Source organism: Callithrix jacchus, chromosome 11, assembly GCF_049354715.1.
Source record: "Callithrix jacchus isolate 240 chromosome 11, calJac240_pri, whole genome shotgun sequence".
NCBI classification, from domain to species: domain Eukaryota; kingdom Metazoa; phylum Chordata; class Mammalia; order Primates; family Cebidae; genus Callithrix; species Callithrix jacchus.
This window is the reverse complement of record NC_133512.1, coordinates 43,820,668-43,842,083: the sequence shown is the minus strand read 5'-3', so window position 1 is coordinate 43,842,083 and position 21,416 is coordinate 43,820,668. Positions and strand designations below refer to the sequence as shown.

Sequence of the window (21,416 nt, the reverse complement as noted above, 5' to 3'; positions counted from 1 at the left end):
TAAGAAATCGTAGTTTCAATTACATTTGATCATATGTATTAAATGTAAACCTATGGTGTGAGTGATGACAAAGACAGAGTGCCTAACCACCTCTATTTGAAGTCCCCTAGGACTTGGGTTAATTAATGAGACTCATCCTAAGGTTATACATGATCTATTACTTCCTCTAATTAGAAATAATAATCCTGATCATTATGCTGGTTAGCTGCAAAGAAATAAGATGAATGTGCTTAACTATGATTAATAGTCTTCTTTAAGCAGTGTAGATCTCTTCTGTCACTGAATTATATGCAAACTGGACTGCAACTCAATGCTTTTTAATGATATATATTTTTTAAAGCTCATAAAAAAATAATTTCATGGTAGATCTTTTTACCTTTCTTGATCAAAACCAAACATTTTAGTATTTTAAATTGATAAATATAACACAAAATTACCATTTTTTCATTTTGCATATAATTACTATCTAGTACCTTATTCTTTTAATTTTTTCTCCAAAACTATGGGACTATAGATGTGTATTTTATTTTGGTCCTTTCTTCTGAGATACAACAGACTTTCGCACATTATTATATACCTTTTTTTAATTCAAATAATTATTACTACACATATAGTATTTGTTTTTACTAAAGTTTTATTAGGGCTGACTTCTATATTTTTCCCACTGAAAACTTTAGCTGACACTTTTATACGCCAAAGTTATAAAAAGTTATAATCTGGTTAGAGAGTTTAAAAATATCTACAAAGAATGTTAATAATCTAAGATTTTTAATACAAATAACTTAGTTGTAATAAGTTCAAATATTTCAGATTATTTTAAAATAGAAAATAAAATGTAACATATTATTTTGTAAGCTTAAAACCTTTAAAGCACTGCATGTATTATATAATTTTGGTTTTGATGTCTGCGAAAATTCAGGTATGATTATGAAAATCTTAGAAAACTGAGATTAGAGAAGCTAAAACTCTGTTGCATACATGAATTTTATCTCAAAGCCTACAGTAATATAAAAGTACACAGAAGAACAAGATGGTCTGAAATGTAACAGTTACATACACGTTAAAATTTTTTAAGCAAAGAGACAAGGTGTCTTGGGAGTGAAACATAAACTGAGTCAGATGGTCTTTATTCGAACCTTGGCTTTACCACTGACTGTGTTCTTGGGGAAGTGATCTTACATCTGAGCTATGGTTTTGAAAATGATAACAATAATGGTATTAATCTCATATATTTATTGAGAGAATTAAACAAGTTAATATGTATAAAATACTATCATAATGATTAAGCTATACTATTTAAAAAATGATATATGCCTCTCTTCTGTGATGACACATACGGGCCTAGTCACAAGTGAAATACAATTAGACTTCAGAATTAGGCTTCCTTTTAATTAATTTTATTGCAATAACTCAGAATAGCTTAAGATTTAAACATCAATATTAGCCATCCACATATTGAAGTGAAATGTTGATTTGTTTCAATACAAATTTTATAGGATCATTTAATTAAGATTTTTTGCTACTAAAAGTAAGCATAGATTTCATATTTGATACACTCTATGAAGTTTCTAAACATTTAGATATGACTCCCAAAATGTATATCCTGGTTTACTCTTTTTACAAACAAATTTTATATTTTCTAACATATCATAATTTTATCATTCTGAATTTTCTTTTTTTTCTTTTTTCTTTTTTTTTTTTTTTGAGACAGAGTTTCGCTCTTGTTGCCCAGGCTGGAGTGCAATGGCGCGATCTCGGCTCACCGCAACCTCCACCTCCTGGGTTCAAGCAATTCTACTGCCTCAGCCTCCCGAGTAGCTGGGATTACAGGCGTGTGCCACCACGCCCAGCTAATTTTTTGTATTTTTAGTAAAGACAGGGTTTCACCGTGTTGACCAGGATGGTCTCGATCTCTTGACGTCGTGATCCACCTACCTCAGCCTCCCAAAATGCTGGGATTATAGGCATGAGCACCGCGCCCAGCCGCAGAATTTTCTTTTTTATATTTGAGTTTCATAATTTATGAAAAATTTTCTATTCATAACAGATTTTTAGATAAAAACAAACAGTAACAGTTATCAATATTTAGTAAAGTATTATTAAATTTTCAATGAGATATTCAGACCATGAAGAAGCAAGCATTTAGGGATCTACTATGCACCCTGAACTGTTTGCATATTGAAAAACACAAAAGACATAATCTATAGCATCGAAAATAAAGGAATACATAAAAAATGACAGAAAATCAAATACATTAAATGCAAGTGTGTGACATAATTTCTGTGTTTAAATTGTTGGTAAATATTCCCAGAGAATGTAAAACTTGAAGCAGAGAGAGTTGGAGGGCAAAACATAAGTATAAAAACATACTAAGTCCACAATGTTAAAAATTAAGCCAACTTTATTGACCATTCTCCTGTTGAAGTAAGATATATAGTTAAAAAACCAGAGGTAAGTAAATATCATGCATTCGTCCTATACAACGTCTTAAAATGTTATTTTTGGTGCCAGAGACCAGAAGGATAATTTATAGGTTTTTAAGTAGTATTAAAAAACGAATGTGTTTATTTAAACTAGAAATATATTAGGGATTTAAATTTTGACTTAAATTTTTGAAAGACAGAAATATAATAAATGTATTAAAAATTTTTCAGAAACAAATATATTCATACAGAGTTTATTTCCTTCTCTCCTAAAGACTTTTCTTGCTATCAAAATGACTCTTCAAATCATGCCCAAACTAAGTATATATATATAGAGAGATGAAGTATACCTGTAAATAAATAACATATATGTATCTAATAAGTGTGTATATTTAGCAGTAATTGGCAAATCTTTCAAAAGATCTCTTGACAAATTGAGTTTAAATGGAGATAAAATCATAAATGATTAACCAGAATGTTACTGTCAATCAACTATAAGACTGACATTTTGAAAAATTAATAAAAGATATTTCTGAAGGAGTCTACTAAGCTAATATGCACATTAAACAAATGTGTTGATAGCTGAACATATGCCCCTTTGAGGGTCTAGAAGTAACAAACATGAAACCTACTAAAATTTCTACTTAAAAAATCATACCTGCAGGCCTTGCCCATCCACAGTAACAGAGTTGGCTCTCTGCATTTTGTTCTTGTCGATCACTTTGTTTGGCTGCTGGGAACTACTCTTTTCCTTTTTCACTGTTGATTGTCTGTCCTGTTTAAAAAAAAAAAAAACCTTTGATAAAAATAAAAATTAGGAAAATAACATAATAAAATGTTAAGTTGTTTTACTAATAGAGGAGTTTCATGGTTACAAACTAAGGCCCAACTTCCTAATTTGAAGTTCCTAGTGTATGACATGAAAGCTATGGTTTTTAACTGGCTCAAAATATATATGATAGCTTCATGATCAAAACATCATTTAAAAAAATAATGAGAAAGAATACCAAATTGTATTATCCCTATGTGCCCAATTATGACTCTTTATCAAAAGTTATTAAGGATCACTAAAGTTGATTATTTCATATGCAATGATAGAGATACAGGGTATAGAATTACAGTTTAATGAATGTAGTACTGAGTACTAAGAAAAGCTTATAAATACATACAATATTGAAAATGAATTTTAATTGCATGATGGACTTTTAAGTTATTGTTTGTATCAGAGATAGCATATGGCTTAAAACTGACATTCCACCTTGGAATTATCCTTTGTTCCTCATACTGAAAAATTTATTTTAGTAGTTGCCTGCTCCCCGTTTCTATTTCCTCTCTTCTCACTCTCTCTTAAAACAACCCAATCAATTTTTATCACCATTATACCACCAAACTATCTTTTATTAAAATCACTGACGACCATCTCAGTTTCACCTCAAATGGTCAGTCTTCATCTTCTCAAAACTTTCAGCAGCATCTGATATAACTGATCTCTTCTTACTTTTTGAAAACTTGCTTCATGTGGCTTCTAGGACACGTTTCTCTGAGCTCTCTTCTTCCTTTACAACGTCTCCCTCATAGTCTCTTTTGCCCGTCGCTTCTCCAGCTTCACAACCTGTAAGATTCAGCCTTTTCCTTGGACTTCTCATCTTCTCTATTTATACTCACTCCCTAGGTAACTTCATTCATTCCCATAGCTTTCAATTTCATGTTTATGAAGACTTCTAAATGTATAATCCTAGTTCTGATTTGTACCTGAGCCTTAATTCCTATATACAGATACTGTTTCTGTATCTCCACACTAGAGTCTGAAACACCTAATTGTACAATGTCCAAAATTAGTTTCTTTAAAAATTTCCTACCTACTCTCAAACTGAATGACTACTCACCACCTGCCTCATTACATGGTTTAAACAGCCATTATCTTTTTTGGCTTGGATTATTCTAACTATCACCTAATGAATCAATCTACTTCCATAAGTTGTCTCCCTACACCAAGGTCTGCACAAAAGCCAAACTCATCCCTTTTTTTACTCCACTCCAGCTGCCCTGGCCTCTTTCTTCCTTGTTCCTTGATCATAACAATCATGCTTTTAATTCAGAGCTTTTGCAATCATTCTGCACCCTGCTGGAAAACATGCATATTTGTTGACCTTGGTTTTCACTTCATGATGTGGTCAAATGTCAGACAAGATTCTCTAGTCCCTTTAGCCTCCTTTAAAATACGAATTATTACAACCTGTGATATTATTTGATTTGTTTAATTGTCTGCATTCTTTCATATTAACCAAAGTTCCATAAGAAAAAAGGACTTGCTTTGTTTCACTGGTATATATCAAACCCTAAATCATGATTAACAAATGTCAAGATAAATGAATGAAGAAATAAATAAAAACATTTTTTAAATAGTTTTCTAAGTTCTCAAAGCATACGGTTGAGAAGGATTCTTGCGGATCCAGGGTTGATGAGAAAAATTGTCCTAATTGGCAATGTCTGCCATGGTTACTTAAGTGCTTTCGTGGCACACATTTCCTATCACTTACTTAGCTGTATATATTTCCTAGTTTTTGTATTTGTTTGGAAGAGTATCATTTCAGTTTCTGTAATTTAGAAAGATAGGTTTTTATTTGTGCAAATGTATGGGGTAACTGAGAAATTTCTTGCATTTATCTAATGTGTAATGATCAAGTCAGGGTATTTAGAGTAATCATTGCCCAAGTATAATACATTTTTTAAGCATAGTCCTCCTTCTCTGCTATCGAGCTTTGAATTTATTCCTAGAAATATATTTTTAAGTAGCTTCTAAAGTAAAACTATTTTTAAATATATAAGGGCTAGATAAATCAGAAATAGTCTCTGACTAAAATAAATGCTAATCAGTGTAGTCTATTTACCTTGCAATTCCATGGTGCAAAAACAATGAATATATTTTGTGTGTTGCTGAAGATGGATGGCATAATAGGATTCCTGAAATTCAAGTTCTTTAGAAAATGATGTGCTTTCATAATTTCTGGCAAAATATTGATTTTTAAAAGAAAGTTCTTTCTAAGTTTGCAAATTATAATTGTTTATAGTTAAATGGAATAATGTATAAGAGGAGTGGATTATTAGATAAGGTTTGGAATCAGAACTCCTGAGATGAATTTCATCCCTACTGCTTTAGGATCATGTAACCTAGAGGGTTTACACTTTTGCAAAATGTAGGTAGTGATACCTGTTCCTCAGAGTTGTTTAATAGAACATGTATAGTCCTTAATATTGTGTCTACATTGAAGCATGTATTCAATATAAAAATTACTATGAAAGATGTAAAATAGTTGTGGTTGCCTATTTCAGTGCTCATCAACATTGCCATTATACAAAGTGTTTTTATATGTTCAAATCTGTGTGTATATGAAAAAAATTTCAGTAGTTATATCAGGTATATATTTAAATTTAAAAAGTTCTATGCTTATATTTGAAAATGTATAGCTTGTGTTAGCTGTTCAAAAACATAATGCTGTTGAACAGTGTAGAAATAATTTACTCCAGGGTTCTTGCATCCGTATATATAAAACAGAATCAATATTTTGTAAAAATATGCAATGTGATATACCTTAATACAGTTATTCTTCCAAATTACCCAACAATTGTTATTTAGCATTTAAATTTTTAAATGCTTACATTAGAAGAATTAAATAAAATTTAATTTGGTTAGTTACAGTCGGGTGCGGTGGCTCATGCCTTTAATCCCAGCACTTTCGGAGGCCAAGGCGGGCAGCTCTCGAGATCAGGAGTTCGAAACTGATCTGACCAACATGGTAAAACCCCGTCTCTACTAAAAATACAAAAATTATTAGCCAGGCATGGTGGCATGGGCCTGTAATCCCAGCTACTCAGGAAGCTGAGATAGAAGAATCACTTGAACCTGGTAGGCAGAGGTTGCAGTGAGCCCAGACAGCGCCATTGTACTCCAGCCTGGGCAACAGAGTGAGACTCCCTCTCACACACACACACACAAAAAATTGGTTAGTTACAATGGAACTGGGCATTTGCAACCGATTATATATTTATGTGTCAATGGAAATTTAAGACATGCAAGTATATGTCTTTAAAGAGCTACGAAGCTATCTACTAACATTATTTTACTCTTGGCCATTCATACAGCTAAGGAAATTCTTGTGTGCTAAGAACCTCCAACAGGCAGAGATAGCAGTTGATTAAATGGCTTCATGTCCCTCCAACAGTAGCCCCCCTAAGTAAGCTGGGCAGGAGACTAAACGATTGCTTTAGAGTAAGCAATCAGAAATAATAAAAACAGGCTGAGTGTGGTGGCTCATGCCTGTAATCCCAGAACTTCAGGAGACTGAAGCAGGTAAATTGCTTGAGCTAAGGAGTTCAAGATCAACCTGGGCAACATGGTGAGACCTTGTCTCTACTAAAAATATTTAAAAAATAGTCGAGTGTGGTGGTAAGATGCCTATGGTCCCAGCTACTCTGGAGGCTGAAGTGGGAGGATCACTTGAGTCTAGGGGGTAAAGGTTGCAGTGAGACAAGATTATGCCACTGCACTCCAGCCTGTGTGACACAGTGAGACTCTGTCTCGAAAATATATATATATATATATATATATATATATTTTATATATATATATATATATATATATATAATCATTTGTTTTACTTTATTTTCAACTTACATAGAAATCATTCTGAGTTACTCATTATATTTTATTTAAGCAGCACAAGTTAATATGAGGGTAGGTGAATACATTCTACTATATCCAATGGGGAAATTGTCTTTCCTTTTAATATGAGGGACAGGAAGGGAAGGTAATGGCATCCTTGAAAAATTTGCTGTCCTCCAGGTTTCACTAGCTGTTTTGGGAGGTCAGTTGACCCTGACTGGCAGAGCTCTATTATGATATTTATGAGAGTTAGTTACCAATGTTGAAATTACTGAAAAGTTTCAGAAAGAGCTCACCAATCTTAGTTTGCACAATCATTAAGAATAAAATTACTCTCTGATAATAGGGGACAGTGTTTGCCATTTAACCTCCAGTTTTTAAGTTTTGGGCTTTAAATCACAAAATAAATTACATTGTTACAATTAAGGCAAATTTCCTTCTGCCAGATAAATTATCTTAGATATACAAAGAGTTAGAAAATTGTTGCTTTAATCAATAGAAATTATTCAAACACTGAAAAGAACTACTCTAACTTAAAAAAAGTCATGAAAGAATATAGAACACATAACTACAAAATATAATATACAGTTATTGATATTTGGGCATTTTCAAATATCAAGCATTTGTGTTTGCTATGTAGACATTTTAAACGTAGAATTCAGTGTTTTGTGATCCAGAGACTCCACAAGTAGCACAACAGATCTTAACTGGGGAATATATTGTATTAGAATTCCAAAAGAATAATCATCATAATAAACAGAGAAGAAAAGCCAAAAAGACCATTCACAATAAATAGAAAGATGAAATAAATAAAATAAAAAGACCTCACTTTAAATACGTGCTCTAAAAAAAAAAAATCTTTGTCTACGTCATGCTGATTCTCAGAGGTAGAGTATTTGTACATTGGTGAAAACTGCTTTCACAAAAGGGTTGTTTACCACAATACTTAAGCCTGCTGTTATTGATCACTGGCAAACTGCAAGCAGCAAGCAATGATTACCTCAAAAACAGGGTTTTCATCTTTTTGTCCAATCTCAGCATGAGAAACTGGCAGCAGCAAAGCACCTCCACTGGTACAAAGCTACAAAGGCAAGTGCTCTGCTGCCCACAGCTTCACTTGAATCCTAGAGCTTACTTTCCCACTACTACTGCACAACTTGCCTGAATGGAGACTTATTCCTTTCTGCCACTGGTGCTAGGCCACGTGAATTTTCTGGACTGTAGAGTTTTAACCCAAGGTATCACATGGAGATTCACAGCATTTAAGATCTCTCTGATGCAGAAATGTTACCACAGCCCCCAGTGGGGCTTACAAAAATGCAGTCTGAGACACCAACTTACTAACAAACTGCAAAGCTACACCTTTAATCAGTATGGACTTAACGTGGAATTTGAGCATTTTACTGGTTGAAGGAAACAAATTTATTTCAAAAATGGCAAAGGCTCTGAATCTACTAGTAATCTGTGGAATTTGCGGTAAAACTATTTGCTGGCTAGAGAAACAGTCTTGATTTTTTTTTTGAGTTTTAAACACATATAAGAAATAATATAAGGTCTAAAGGTTTTTATTTCTTTAAAACTTAGTTAAGTGAGTAATTTTTAAAAAGCAAAAACAACTTTGGGTAAAGGCAAAAGTATAAGCTTAGAAGCCAAATCACATCTTTGTCTTTTATTTCTGGTTAAGCTTGGGCAAATTATTTACCACTGTTATGTTACCACTAATTTCAACTATGAATGGGAACTTTCATGTTAAAAAAAAGGAAGAAAATTTAGATAAAAGTACTAACATAAAACAGGCACTCAGTAAACAGTAGTGACTTTAAAGTATAGATAAAGAATTTTGACATATTCTATTATTAAGTTAGTCACAGGTATGCTGCTTGGTCACAATAGTAAAAAGCAAGTGTTGTAAAGAAGTGCTTTATTTGACATCTTATACTTTATTTGCCCACTAAGTCACCATAGCTGAGAATAATTGCTGTGGTGATCTGGATGGTGCCTCTGGGGGAAACAGGAGGCAACAAAGCAGACAAAATGACAACTGGTCTTAAAGCACCTGCGGTGTTAGTTGCTTCCTAAACTTGAAGGTGCACTTTGTGACTTGATCAACAAGTCCCGGTTTTCATACATGAGACATGAAGCTCGTATTTGCTCCTAGGATAATTTTATCCTGGATATAAACCACTTACAAGACTTCTGTTAAGAAGATCCTTATTGGAGGGAATGAAATTTAGGAAAGAGAGGGTCTATGCCAAAATAACTCAATTTTGGTTATGTGCTAGCATATGGCAGCACCATTATAAAACAATGTGTGTATGTTTGTGTGTGTGTATATATACATTATATATACATACATATATATACAGTATACATACACATATACATATGCATAAAAGCAGATTTTGGGCTGGGTATAGTGCCTCATACTTGTAATATCAGCACTTTGGGAGGCCGAGGTGGGTGGATCATGAGGTCGGGAGTTTGAGACCAGCCTGGCCAACATGGTGAAAACCCATCTCTACTAAAAATACAACAAATTAGGTATGTGTGGTACTGTGCACCTGTAATCCCAGCTACTCAAGAGGCTGAGACAGGAGAATTGCTTGGGCCTGGGAGGCAGAGGGTGCAGTAAGCCGAGATTGTGCCACTGTACTCCAGCCTCGGTGACAGTGCAAGACTCTGTCTCAAGAAAAAAAAAACAGACTTTGTAACCAATCTCAAACTTCCTCACTCTCTATTCCCTTTGTAAACTACACTGACTGTCCTCACAGTAAACTGACAGGAAGCACCAGGAGGAAACTCTCTCGCATGCTCACACTCATTGCCTTCTTCTATCAGCTAAGTTAAATGTTCAACGTAGTGACTTCTTAGTCCCCACTCTTTTTATGACAGTTCCAAGTAAAACTTACCTTGTAATTGTTAACTGTGCAATGTAATTATTACAAGAATAATTGAATTTTGAATACAAAATGAAAGTCGTCTCTATAAAAAATAACTTGCAAACTTTAGAAAGACAACACAAGCTGTGTGTGTGTGTGTGTGTGTGTGTGTTGTATGGTGTGTATGAGGAGTGGTCAAATTAAGTTCAGAGAAAACAACTGTGAAAGCTTTGGGTATTAATAAAAATAGCGAGTATTTTTACACTCAAATTACTTCACAGATGTTCTTGAGATTTTGTTATACTTTAAAAGAATTGAAGCTATTATAGGCGATAAGCTTGTGATATATGCAAGAAAGGCAGGACACCATTTCCAATTAGAAGATCTGTCCTCATAGAAAAGCCCCTAATCCTCAAAAATATAGCCAATGAATATAAATTTACATATTTTAAGTTAAACATTTAATGTATGTATATATCTTTCTATATGTTCTCCCACATATACTTTAACCACATTTTCCGTTAACCAAGGAGCAACTGTTCCTGATGGTAGAACATAAGGTTTCTTGTCTCTCTGTGTGTATATATGTGTATTCACACACTCAGCCATGCATATATCCATGCAAGGGCTTAAGGAAATTTTTGGAACAACAGAGTTGAAAAATCTTCTATAATGACTTTGAGGGATACTGTAGAGTTTAAGTTAATGTAAACCAATATATTGTGCCAGAAAAAAATAAGTATAGGAAGACTTTTAAACACTTCATATCAAAATAAAGACATTTTTCCTAAAAACTGAAAAAATATATTAAAAATTTAGGTCTATTTACTAAAACCATATGATATCAATTATACAATTGAATACAGGGGGACATTGTGGAGATTAAGAGCTCTAAAGAGAAAACTTTACATCCCAAGTTAAGGGTCCTGTATTCACTTGATTGGGCTGATGATAAGGGCAGAAACAAACTCAAGAACCTGAAGATGCAAAATTAATGGTCTCAAACTGAAATTATCCAATGCAATAATAAACTGTCCTAATACTTTTGTCACCTGAATATATAATTTAGCTCTATTTTTATAATAATAATTATCATAATAATGGCATCAACTCAAAGAATATAAAATCAGTTTAACATTTTCTAAGATTAGAAACATTACATTTAAGTGTATCTCCAAGTATTTTTAAGCATGTTTTTGGCTAAATATGAGAACTTTTTTTTTTTAATTTAACAAAGGGGTCTACACTGATTAAAAAGCCATTTTTGGTGGGGAGAAAATAGCAGTTATTACACTTTCATGCAATCACGTTAACCTCTAAACATATTCATAATCTTATGTAGCATTCATATATTATAAGTAATACTTTCTAAAACAAGCAGATTTAAATTACAATTTTAAGGAAACCAATGCGATTTGGGCATTTCCTATAGAGATAATAACAATTGAATAGTATATTGTCACAGAACAATGTGGTTTTGCTTCATCAGTGCAAAGGTAAAGCAAAAATGTTACTGAAAACAATTGTTGTGGCAATGCTTCCTTTTATTTTCAAAGTAAAAGCCATTTATTCTGTGACTATATTTTATTCTGATGTCTTTCTACACAATGGCATGGGACAGGTGGTTAATGTAGTTGTATTCTTTAAAAGTGATGGGCACTTTCAAGTAAGGAAGAGTCTCTCACAGTACTACCATTGAAACTTACATTTCGATGATTCAAAGAATAAATTGTTTTGGATTTCCTGCAATGTATCCACATTTTAATGTAAAAAAAATGGAAATAACACTATTTTCCTATGCTAGTAAAAACTCTTTGCAAAGTAACCTTTATTTTTCTCTGTGAACTTTAGGTCACATAACTACTTGTTTTCCTATAGACTGAAAATTCTTCAAGTCTATCCCATCACTGAAAACATGAAAATCCTCACTTCTAATTAGTGGAATATGAAAAAAAATAAAATATAAAATGCTGGTATTCAAATGTCACTGAGCCAGCACAAAATGTTCTTTACAGCAATGCAAGATGTATAATGACCTATAATTTAAAGTGTGAAAACCTGTTTTGCTTACGCACCTCAGGAACTGAAACTCCTGAAGTGGGCAGAGTCTGCTGAAAAAGAGAAGTTCATATTAAAGCTGAAAAAGAGTCAAACTCAAAACAAAGTATCAATGAAGTTTTGCATATTATTATACGGCTGTGAAATAAATCCATAAATTAAAAATACATTTCCTTGGTATAGTTTTACTGCTTCCTTGAATTAAAAAATTAAATATCTTTCATTGAATAAGAAAACCTCAAACACAGAGTGGGTTAGGTTGTGAAATTATTTATTCAAAACACAACTTCCTCTACCCAAGGCATGCTGATCAACCTCTTTAGCCAGCTGTATTTCCAGGTTCCATTCTCTTTTATAAACAATTTCCATTAACTTTTTAACTTGCCCTTTGCCCATCCCACTTTTCATTTTGAAGTCCAACTCTCATTCTTTCCTAAAAATACTGTGTCTTTTGAACGTAGACATAGCTTATGTTGTTCATTTTATTTCGTGATACTCTAGAAATAAGAAAACATATTCCATTAATATTAGTAAAAGAATAAAAAGTATAATTAAATAAGTAGTAAGATTTTACTTGAGAGTAATTTTTAAAGATAGGATTAAATACATTGACATTAGCCTTCACAATTGTATTTTCCATTATCTACCACCACCTCCCACTTGGTAGTTCACATTGGAAAGCCTTTGTTTTATTTAGTTTTGTGGTAAGAAACAGATAAAAGGTCACTGAACTCCAAAAGACTACATTCTATGGAAGTAAGAACATAAAATACAAATTTGGATAAATAGTTGACAAATCACACACATAATACTAGATAAAGTTTTCCTATGCTAGAATGGGAGAAGAAGAGTTGGATGGGAAGCCAGGAGTTCTTAGATATTTGTGTGTCCCTGCAAAGAAAGAGGTAGTCAGTATATTCCCTTTTCCTCCCCAGATACAAGTTATATGAGGGAGGGTCTGGCCAATGCTAGATCACTGAGACAGGTATGAAAAATCTGAGAGTCCAAATATTATTATACTCCCTTACCCGTTAGAACTTTAGAAAGGCAGCAAGAACGATAACAACAACAAAATAGCTGTATCTGAGACAGGTAAAACCTGACACCCTCACAGCTGTGCAGAATAGAGATGGACTAAAGAATTCAGTGCACTCAAAGTGATACAGAAGGACAAGAAGAGGTCCAGCACAGCCTCAAAGAAAATTAAGGTGTTCAGGAATACAGCTCTATCTGGAAGATGCTGCCATAATATAAGCAGAAAGTACTGTAGGTACAGATTTCCAGTCAAAAGAAGTCATGAGGTAGAAGAGTATGAACTCTGGTCAGCTATTCCATTCCACGGGAGACTCTAATGGAAGTAACCGCTGTTGTTTTGAAGATAAATTGACAATAGGTTTGGTAGAGCCTTTACTGAAAGCTTTCTGACTTCAGGAACATTCTTAACTTCTGAGTCCAAATCAGTCTACATAACACAAGGGACAATGAATGTTTGTGCTAGTTTCTCTCTTGGTTAATTCGGATATTTGCTAACCTTATTATCTTTCTTTCTTTCTTAGCTTTAGGTTGAAACTTAAGGTCTGAATAAACATTGCAAGACATGAATATAATTCTTCCATCTTTGTCATAATATATACAAGTTTGCTTTTCCTCAAATTCAGATCAAGAATGTTTTCCTATGGATCCTTATCCTATTCTATGCCATGGACCCAGGAAACTCTCAGAGACTCTCAAGCAACCAAAATAAGAGACTTCAAGTAGCCTTCAGAGCATGAGTCAGAGATGTCTTTTACCTTAGAAGAATGTATGCTTACAATGCAGGCATTGGAGAGCAGGCATTGGACAGCCAAGTGAAAAGATTATGGTTGTCTAAATGCTTCAGAATAGCAATCAAATGCAATGCAAGAGCTTCAGATAGCTCCTGGTCCACTTCCACTTTTACCACCCAAAAAAAAGTAAATAACTAAAAGCAACAGAAAGCATTTTTGGGATAACTGTAGACATTTGAATATGGACAAGATAATGACTGATATTATGGAATCACTGTCAATTTTCTTAGTTGAGAGAATAATGTCATTAAGTAGAAAACTGTCCTTGGAGAAGTATATATAAAGAAATTATGGCAACATAATAGCAATTATTGAATATATGTGGGAAATACACTGGATTTGTTATATTGTTTGTGAACATTTTGTAATAAAGTTTGAGAGAAAAAAGTTCTTTCTACCCCTTCTTATATTCTTTAATGCCTAAAAGTGTGTAAAATATTTCTAAAATCAAATAAAAATATGAACATTATCTCAGTGGAAACTATGAAATTGCTAGAAGTTTGGGGGAGAAGTCATGGAGGTGTGTGGGAGAGAGATAAAGGAGTACTATTTTCATGGAGACAGAGCTCTCTTTTAAAACAGAAGTAGAGGTAACTTTCTAGGCTGCTGGGACAGAGGAACAGAGAGACAGAGAGGGAACTATCAAAGATAAGTGAAAAACAAAGGGTTTTTGAAAAAGCAATATTTCAGTTATTGATAGGCATTGCACTTTTCCGAATGTGTTTCTTTTGGATCTCAAATGCCGAAACTCACAGGGGCCAAGAAGATAACACACATGGGTAACACAGATCTGATGTTGCAAAGGCAAGGACTATGCCATGCTGGATAATAAACACCCCATTTGAAATTATCAAAAAAAGAAAAAGAAAAGACATTGTGGCATGAAAGTGAAACCTAGCTACCATTTTTTCTATTAATTGGTAATTTATGGATAACATGAGTGAAGTCTTCCTCTTTCTCGGAGCAGTAGGGATATGAGATATCTACCGATAGAGAACAAGTGAGGTTGGCACAGGGGTGGTGCAATGAAAAAGGTAATGAAACAGAGGTTTGTGGCTTCTTCTCTAAAAAACAAACAAACAAACAAAAAAGCAGTAGCAGATTAACCAACACTGATGATCCAGCTGGAGCCAGTTTTAAATATGTAAGAGAGAAAGCCACCAGCCCTGAGAATTTTATTATGCAACACACAGCCTTCTGAGAGAAACACTAAAAATTTACTCCAAGAATGAGAGTGACAAAACCAAGATATATCTGAGCTCACTTACAACCAAAATGTATAGACAGAGTTATATTTTAAATTTACATGTTCATCAGTAGTTTATTTCTGTTCCAAATAGCAAGCCATGGTACTTAGATCTTTAAGAAAGTAGGAGCTTATTAGGAAATAAATTTAGCTATCCTATTACTTCTTTTTACTCTCCTGTACTTAATTTTTAAATATCAAAGATGAGCAAAGAAAATGTTTTAGTTTTTTTGAAAATTATCACATGTGCATGATTCTAAATGTAATGTATTTTTAATAAGAATTAATATGGAAACTGTATATTTTTATTTAATCCAATGTGAGGTGTGACTACAGAGATATGTGATTGATTTTATTTAATCAGTATCTTTTTAATATTAAATAGAATACACAGTACAGATAATTAGTTTAAAAGATGCATTTACCTTCAGGGCACTTATTAAGTTCAATTTAATATCAAAGAATTTTTTAAAATTCTATTATTCTTAAGTATTAGGATATCTCCTGTCTTCATATTTTCTAATGTGTAATCATTTTAAATTGACAATTTAATCCAAATTGTCATAGGACAAAGAAAAATCTTCGGTGGAAATTATTGGAGGTTTGACTTAGTTAAGATATAATGAGAGCACAGAACTTACATTAAAAGAGTCATTAGTTATTTCAAGACCAAAGGAAAATTTTTTAAATGATATCTTATATAAGAACATTTATATTAATACACATATATTTTATATTTTTGCATATATATTTATTTCATGTTTGTTATTTTGCCTCATTTAATACACCCTCTAAAGCAAGATACTTTATCTTTCAGATTGGGAAGGTGAAATCAGAGCTTAGATGCCTAAGCCCGGAAAATAAAGTTAGTGACAGAATATTGCTTCCCTAACACAGGCTCTATTTGTTCAAATAACAGTAGTAGCAAGAAGATATATTTTTTAAATGACTATTTTTAGTTATGCCTCCATTTTCTAAGTGGTTTAGAAATAAAATTATTTTAAAATATTGATGAATGAAAAATATTTATAAATCACTGTATCTACAAAGTGACACACACACACACACACACGCACACACACACACACTTGTTTTACCTGAAAAACTGGCTTGAATAATATGAATTAATTTAACACAATAACTTCCAGTGCAGTAGTTAGCTTAAGTGCTCCAAATAAAACTGTTTTAAAGAGCGTTTTTTTTTCTCCCTTCATATACAATTGAATATCTGACATCAGAAAAGAAGTGAAAGACAGAGAAAAGACTAGGGCAAGGTAAAGAAAAACCGTCGTCACAAAATGACACCTTGTCTTAGTTGGACAGCTAAAGTTGTTCTCTCACACAAGATAAAATACCTTTGGAGGATCTCTAAGATATAAAAATTACATATATATTTGACTTCCATGAATTTTATTTTCATATTTTGGTTTCATATAATTTGTTTAAACTTTATAATTCTTGAGGTCCTTAATTGTGTACACTCATGCACATGAATGCAATGCAAATTTTAAACAGAAAGTGAAGTAAAAATGATTTTAATATTAATGTCTAAAATATTTATCTTTATTAATCTTTAATAAAAGATTATTTCAGTCATAATACTAGTAAGACAATCAAAAGAATCATAAATTATTTTTCTTTTCCACAAAAACTTTGACATGTCTAATTAAGATGTAATATAAAAACAAAGCATTTTGAAAGTTACACATATTGTAATTTTATCCTGGGTCCTAGGACTGACTAACTACTCACCTGACTCAAATTTTAAAGCTTGCATTAACAGAAATTTAATGGTAATATATATATTTAAATGTGGTTATTTCATTACCCTTCAACTGTAATGGCTCACAAAATATTCTATTCTTACTCCAATAAATGTGATTGTTTATGTCTATTTTAGAGTATCGTCCAGAGGCTACTGACAAGAGGGAGTGTGAAGCTTCGTCTACCCTCTCTCCCTAAATATGTGTCTAGATGTATGTCTGGAAAGGAAATGTAACTGAAATTTCAGGAGAGGTGAAACAAGTGCATTGGGCACCTAGTGCAATGGATGTTTAAAAACATAAAGGCATCAAATGTGTTCAATTAAAATGTTAAATATTTATCTTTATAGAGATATCCAGATCATCTCAAATATGGATTTCTAAATACAAATGCAACCAGTAAGAACAACTAAGCCAAATTTTAACGTTATTGGCTTGCTTACTTGATTAGCTAGCAAAAGATACCATTAGAAATGAGTAACACCCTCTCTGTTTAGCTAGGTTTCATAAAATCATTAGAAGTAGCTATCACTAAAGAGGTGTTCTTTAAGTTGTGATCCACAGTAAGAATATTTGAATATTTACACACTTGTAAAATAATTTTACCATGACTATCATTCTTTTGACCTCATTCTCTGGTACATTCTACTCTTTTTTTCTCCTCACATCTATTTTTCTCTACTTTCTCTAAGTATTGTTTTTCTTTCCATTTCTTTTCTGACAGGGTTTTTAGGTTCCTTAAATTTATTTCATGCATTATTAATTGTTGGGGACTGCAGCATGAACATTAAAATAGCCTTAGAACATGGGATATTGAGAAAAGCAACTATTGCTCCTGCCACTTAACAAATTGTGTGGTTTTAGGTAATTTTCTTAATCTCCCTAAACTTCACATTCCTCAAATGTTCACTAGACATCATAATTACACCTACCTGTAGGATTAAAAGGATAATGCCTGACATATTTAAGTTATTAATAAACGGTTAACTGTTTTACTAACATCAGAACCAAAATGATTCCCTTAGTTTTCACTGCCTGCTTAAGAACTCAGCAAGAAATTATGAGTTACACTTTCTATAGCTAAACATATTTTTTGTTGCGAATAAGTAGAGGGAAACCAACAGAATTTTTTAAAATAAAAACATCTATTTGGGTCTATTAGAGATACAGAAGAAATGATGGAGGAGGGTAGAGAATAGATCAAAGAGAGAAAGCAGTGGAGAAAAATAGACACAGGAAGCTCTTAGAAGAACAAAATCCTCTCTCTGTTGCTTTCCTCAGTATTAGATACTGTTCTTTCCAAAGACTGAGCAAAGAAAACATTGAAAATGAGGAGAATGATGGGAGCTGATATTTAGAACAACCATCTTCAAAATGCATTTCCAAATGAAACATGCACAGCCTATTGACTATTCTTTCAGATTATTCTTCAGAACTCTTAATTTACATATAATTCATTAATAGATATCTACTTATGAGTGTGTTTTCATATATATGATTATGTTTGTGAATGTTCGGGACAGGGGTCTGAGGAAGGTTGGCAGCTTGAAAAAAAATTGCTCCCTTCAAAGAACTCAATATAATAGAATGATACATATAAATTTTACATTCATAAAATTAATCTATAATACTTCCTATTATGCCTATTTTCTCTCCCTGTAAAAACATGAGCCAGTTCTAGAAATTTACCATTGTATAGTTAGTGTATTCCTGCTTTCCAGAATATAAAAATATCACTATAGATAATGAAAGAATATTGATAATAACATTTAGAATTAAAGCTTAGGTCTCCTTTTTATCATCCTTGAAAAAGATCTTGAATAAAAAGCAAAGAGGTTATAATGGGATTTGTTCTTATCTTTTGCTTCTTTAAATCCATTGAGCTCATGACAAAGTATTTTCTAACCAGGTTAAAGTCCAATTCTGTACTCACGTTAGACTAAGATTCAATCGAGTTAAATTTTTGCACTGACTACCAGTCAACACTATCATAAACTTTCATTATGTGCATGTAATTAATTGGGTCCAACGAACAATATCAGTTCTGAGTTATAGACTCTTTTCCCCCGACCATATAATTAGAATATAATTACCCACAGGATATCAGAATGATGCAGAACCTTTCCTCTAAATGCGCCCTCATTAGGAAACAAGTCTCAATATACATTTATTCAATCAGTGTGAATTAATTAAAATGTTACTGAAATAAAAAAGAGTAGCAATAAAGAGTATCTGACATCTATTAAGAGACTATCACTTGAGATCTGCCTGCACAGTTTATATTTAAATCCATTTAGTCGAAATAGAAACTTTGCTATGTAATATGATATACATCCAGTATACTAGGAAATCTGAGTACATACATCTGTGTGTCATCATTTTTGAAAAGAGTGCAAGACATAACTACAAAAACTTTAAGAATTAGGTAGGAATCTAAGAGCCCCATTATTCCATAAAGATGTTATCATCAGATAGAATCTATCTGGTGAGCAAAAATCATTTAACTCTAACTATTTAATCAATTATTATATTACAAATCTGAAAATATTTGTCCCAACATGGCTTAGGAAAAACAATCGGAAAAGCCCAGACTTGTGAAAAACAATAATTATTTTTTGTCTTTTAATAAAGTAACCTGAATTACTTAAGCTAGTTCAAGTAATTACAGGAGCATATTTTCTTTAAGCAGTACATTCATATACAGCTAAGAATAGCTTCTTGAATGAATGAATAATATATCGTACCACACATTCCAATTATAAAAATTATATTAAAAAATAGTAAATGCACAAAGACACTGAGGGACACATGATACATAGCTCACAAGAAGCTGCTGATTCAAACAGTAACATTCTACCTAAGAGCTATTCATCTTTATTTCTCCAGGCATATAGTTATATTAAATAAACCTTTGTTCAATAAATAAATAAATAACCTTGTACAAAGGAATACTAAAATACATTATTTTAGTCAAAAATAATGCCATGAATTGTTAACATAAAAATTTCAGAGCTGCATGTAATAAAGTAAGATACATACACATTTTCAAGCTTTTAATGTTACTATAGATTCCTCAGAAATTTTAAGCTTTAGATATATGTTTTTAAAACATAGTTCTGGTAATAAAAATTTAGCATTTAATTTTACAAGTAGACATGGACCACTTTGTAATGGAAATTCCGCCTGAGTATTAAGATACTAGGCTATATACAAATGTATATGTCTTATATGCTCTTTAGAAGCAAACTCAACCAGTTTTAAATTATTAAATTATTACAATCTTATAGAGTTCAAAACAGGAATTTTTAACTCTATAAGATTATATATTTATGCATGTATATATATATACATACACATGTATGCATACATGTATATACTTGTGATTACAACATTCAAAAATATATTTTATACACATTTTTATATAAATATATGTGTGAATATATACTTACATGCATATATATGTATATATGAATGCATGCTGTAATCACATTCTGTTATCATATTCTATTCAGACACTAAACTGGTCTTGGTGGAGACCAAAAGTGAAAGAAATAATGGTTCCACACTGCTAAGGAAATGAAAATGGTCTTATAAAGTTTTGCTTTATTGTTAACTTAAAATCTTTTTAGAATTTCAGTAATAAAGACATGGAGCTGGCCAGTCACGGTGGCTCACACCTGTAATCCCAGAACTTTGGGAGGCTGAGGCAGGTGGATCATGAGGTCAAGAGATCAAGACCATCCTGGCCAACATGGTGAAACGCCGTCTCTACTAAAAAATACAAAAATTAGCTGGGCTTGGTGGTGTGCACCTGTAGTCCCAGCTACTAGGGAGGCTGAGGCAGGAGAATTGCTTGAACAGAGAAGGCAGAGATTGTAGTGAGCCAAGATTGCACCACTGTATTCCTGCCTGGCAACAGAGCAAGACTCTGCTCAAAAAAAAAAAAAAAAAAAAAGACATGGAGCAATAGTTGCTTGCTGAAAATATTCTATCTGAATAATATTCACTAAAATGCTAGATTAGCTAAGAGTAACTCCTACCAAAAAGCCACAGCTTGTAAACAAGAGAATGTGAATATTTTTGATGTTCCATTTTGTAATAAATATCAATTTTCATTTTCTGAACACAAAGAAGACTGATTATTTATATTACACGAAAACTATATCGCTTAAATTGTTTTTAAAGATATGTTTTTTAAATACAATTTAATATCCACAGAAAAACATCTCAATTCTCCTCAGAATTCTGAAAATGTTCCCTTTATACTCTCTACCTGTTATAGTTCCACATTTTACATCTAAGGCATTTTACACTACCATCTATTGGATATTTTATATAACTACAACCTAACAATCACAAGCAAGTCAAAATTTAGTAATAACTAAAAAAATGCTTCAAGGGCCATTCCAGAAACCAAATAATGATAATTTGGTATCTGCTAATGTTTCCTCATCATCACACACTTTAAACTCAATTTTATTACCCTGTAATAACATAATTCTGAGTTATCAATTTTTTAAAAACTAAGCCTCCTTATCATATATTTGTTTTAATTGTT

The 21,416-nt window shown here is 32.4% G+C and overlaps 1 protein-coding gene across 24 annotated transcripts in view; it reads right to left on the bottom strand.

The window, feature by feature from the left end:
- Nucleotides 1-21,416, bottom strand: part of DGKB (diacylglycerol kinase beta) — a 747,505-nt gene that overhangs the window by 467,059 nt on the left and 259,030 nt on the right. For 9 of the 24 annotated variants that reach the window (XM_078342642.1, XM_078342648.1, XM_078342660.1 and 6 more), the window contains 2 exons: nucleotides 12,041-12,076; nucleotides 3,082-3,198 (listed from right to left, as the gene is read on the bottom strand). In XM_078342642.1, the coding sequence (XP_078198768.1) occupies nucleotides 3,082-3,198; nucleotides 12,041-12,076 (153 nt within the window). The remainder of the gene's footprint in view (nucleotides 1-3,081; nucleotides 3,199-12,040; nucleotides 12,077-21,416) is intronic. The other 15 variants (XM_078342645.1, XM_078342652.1, XM_078342646.1 and 12 more) reach the window with 2 other exon arrangements.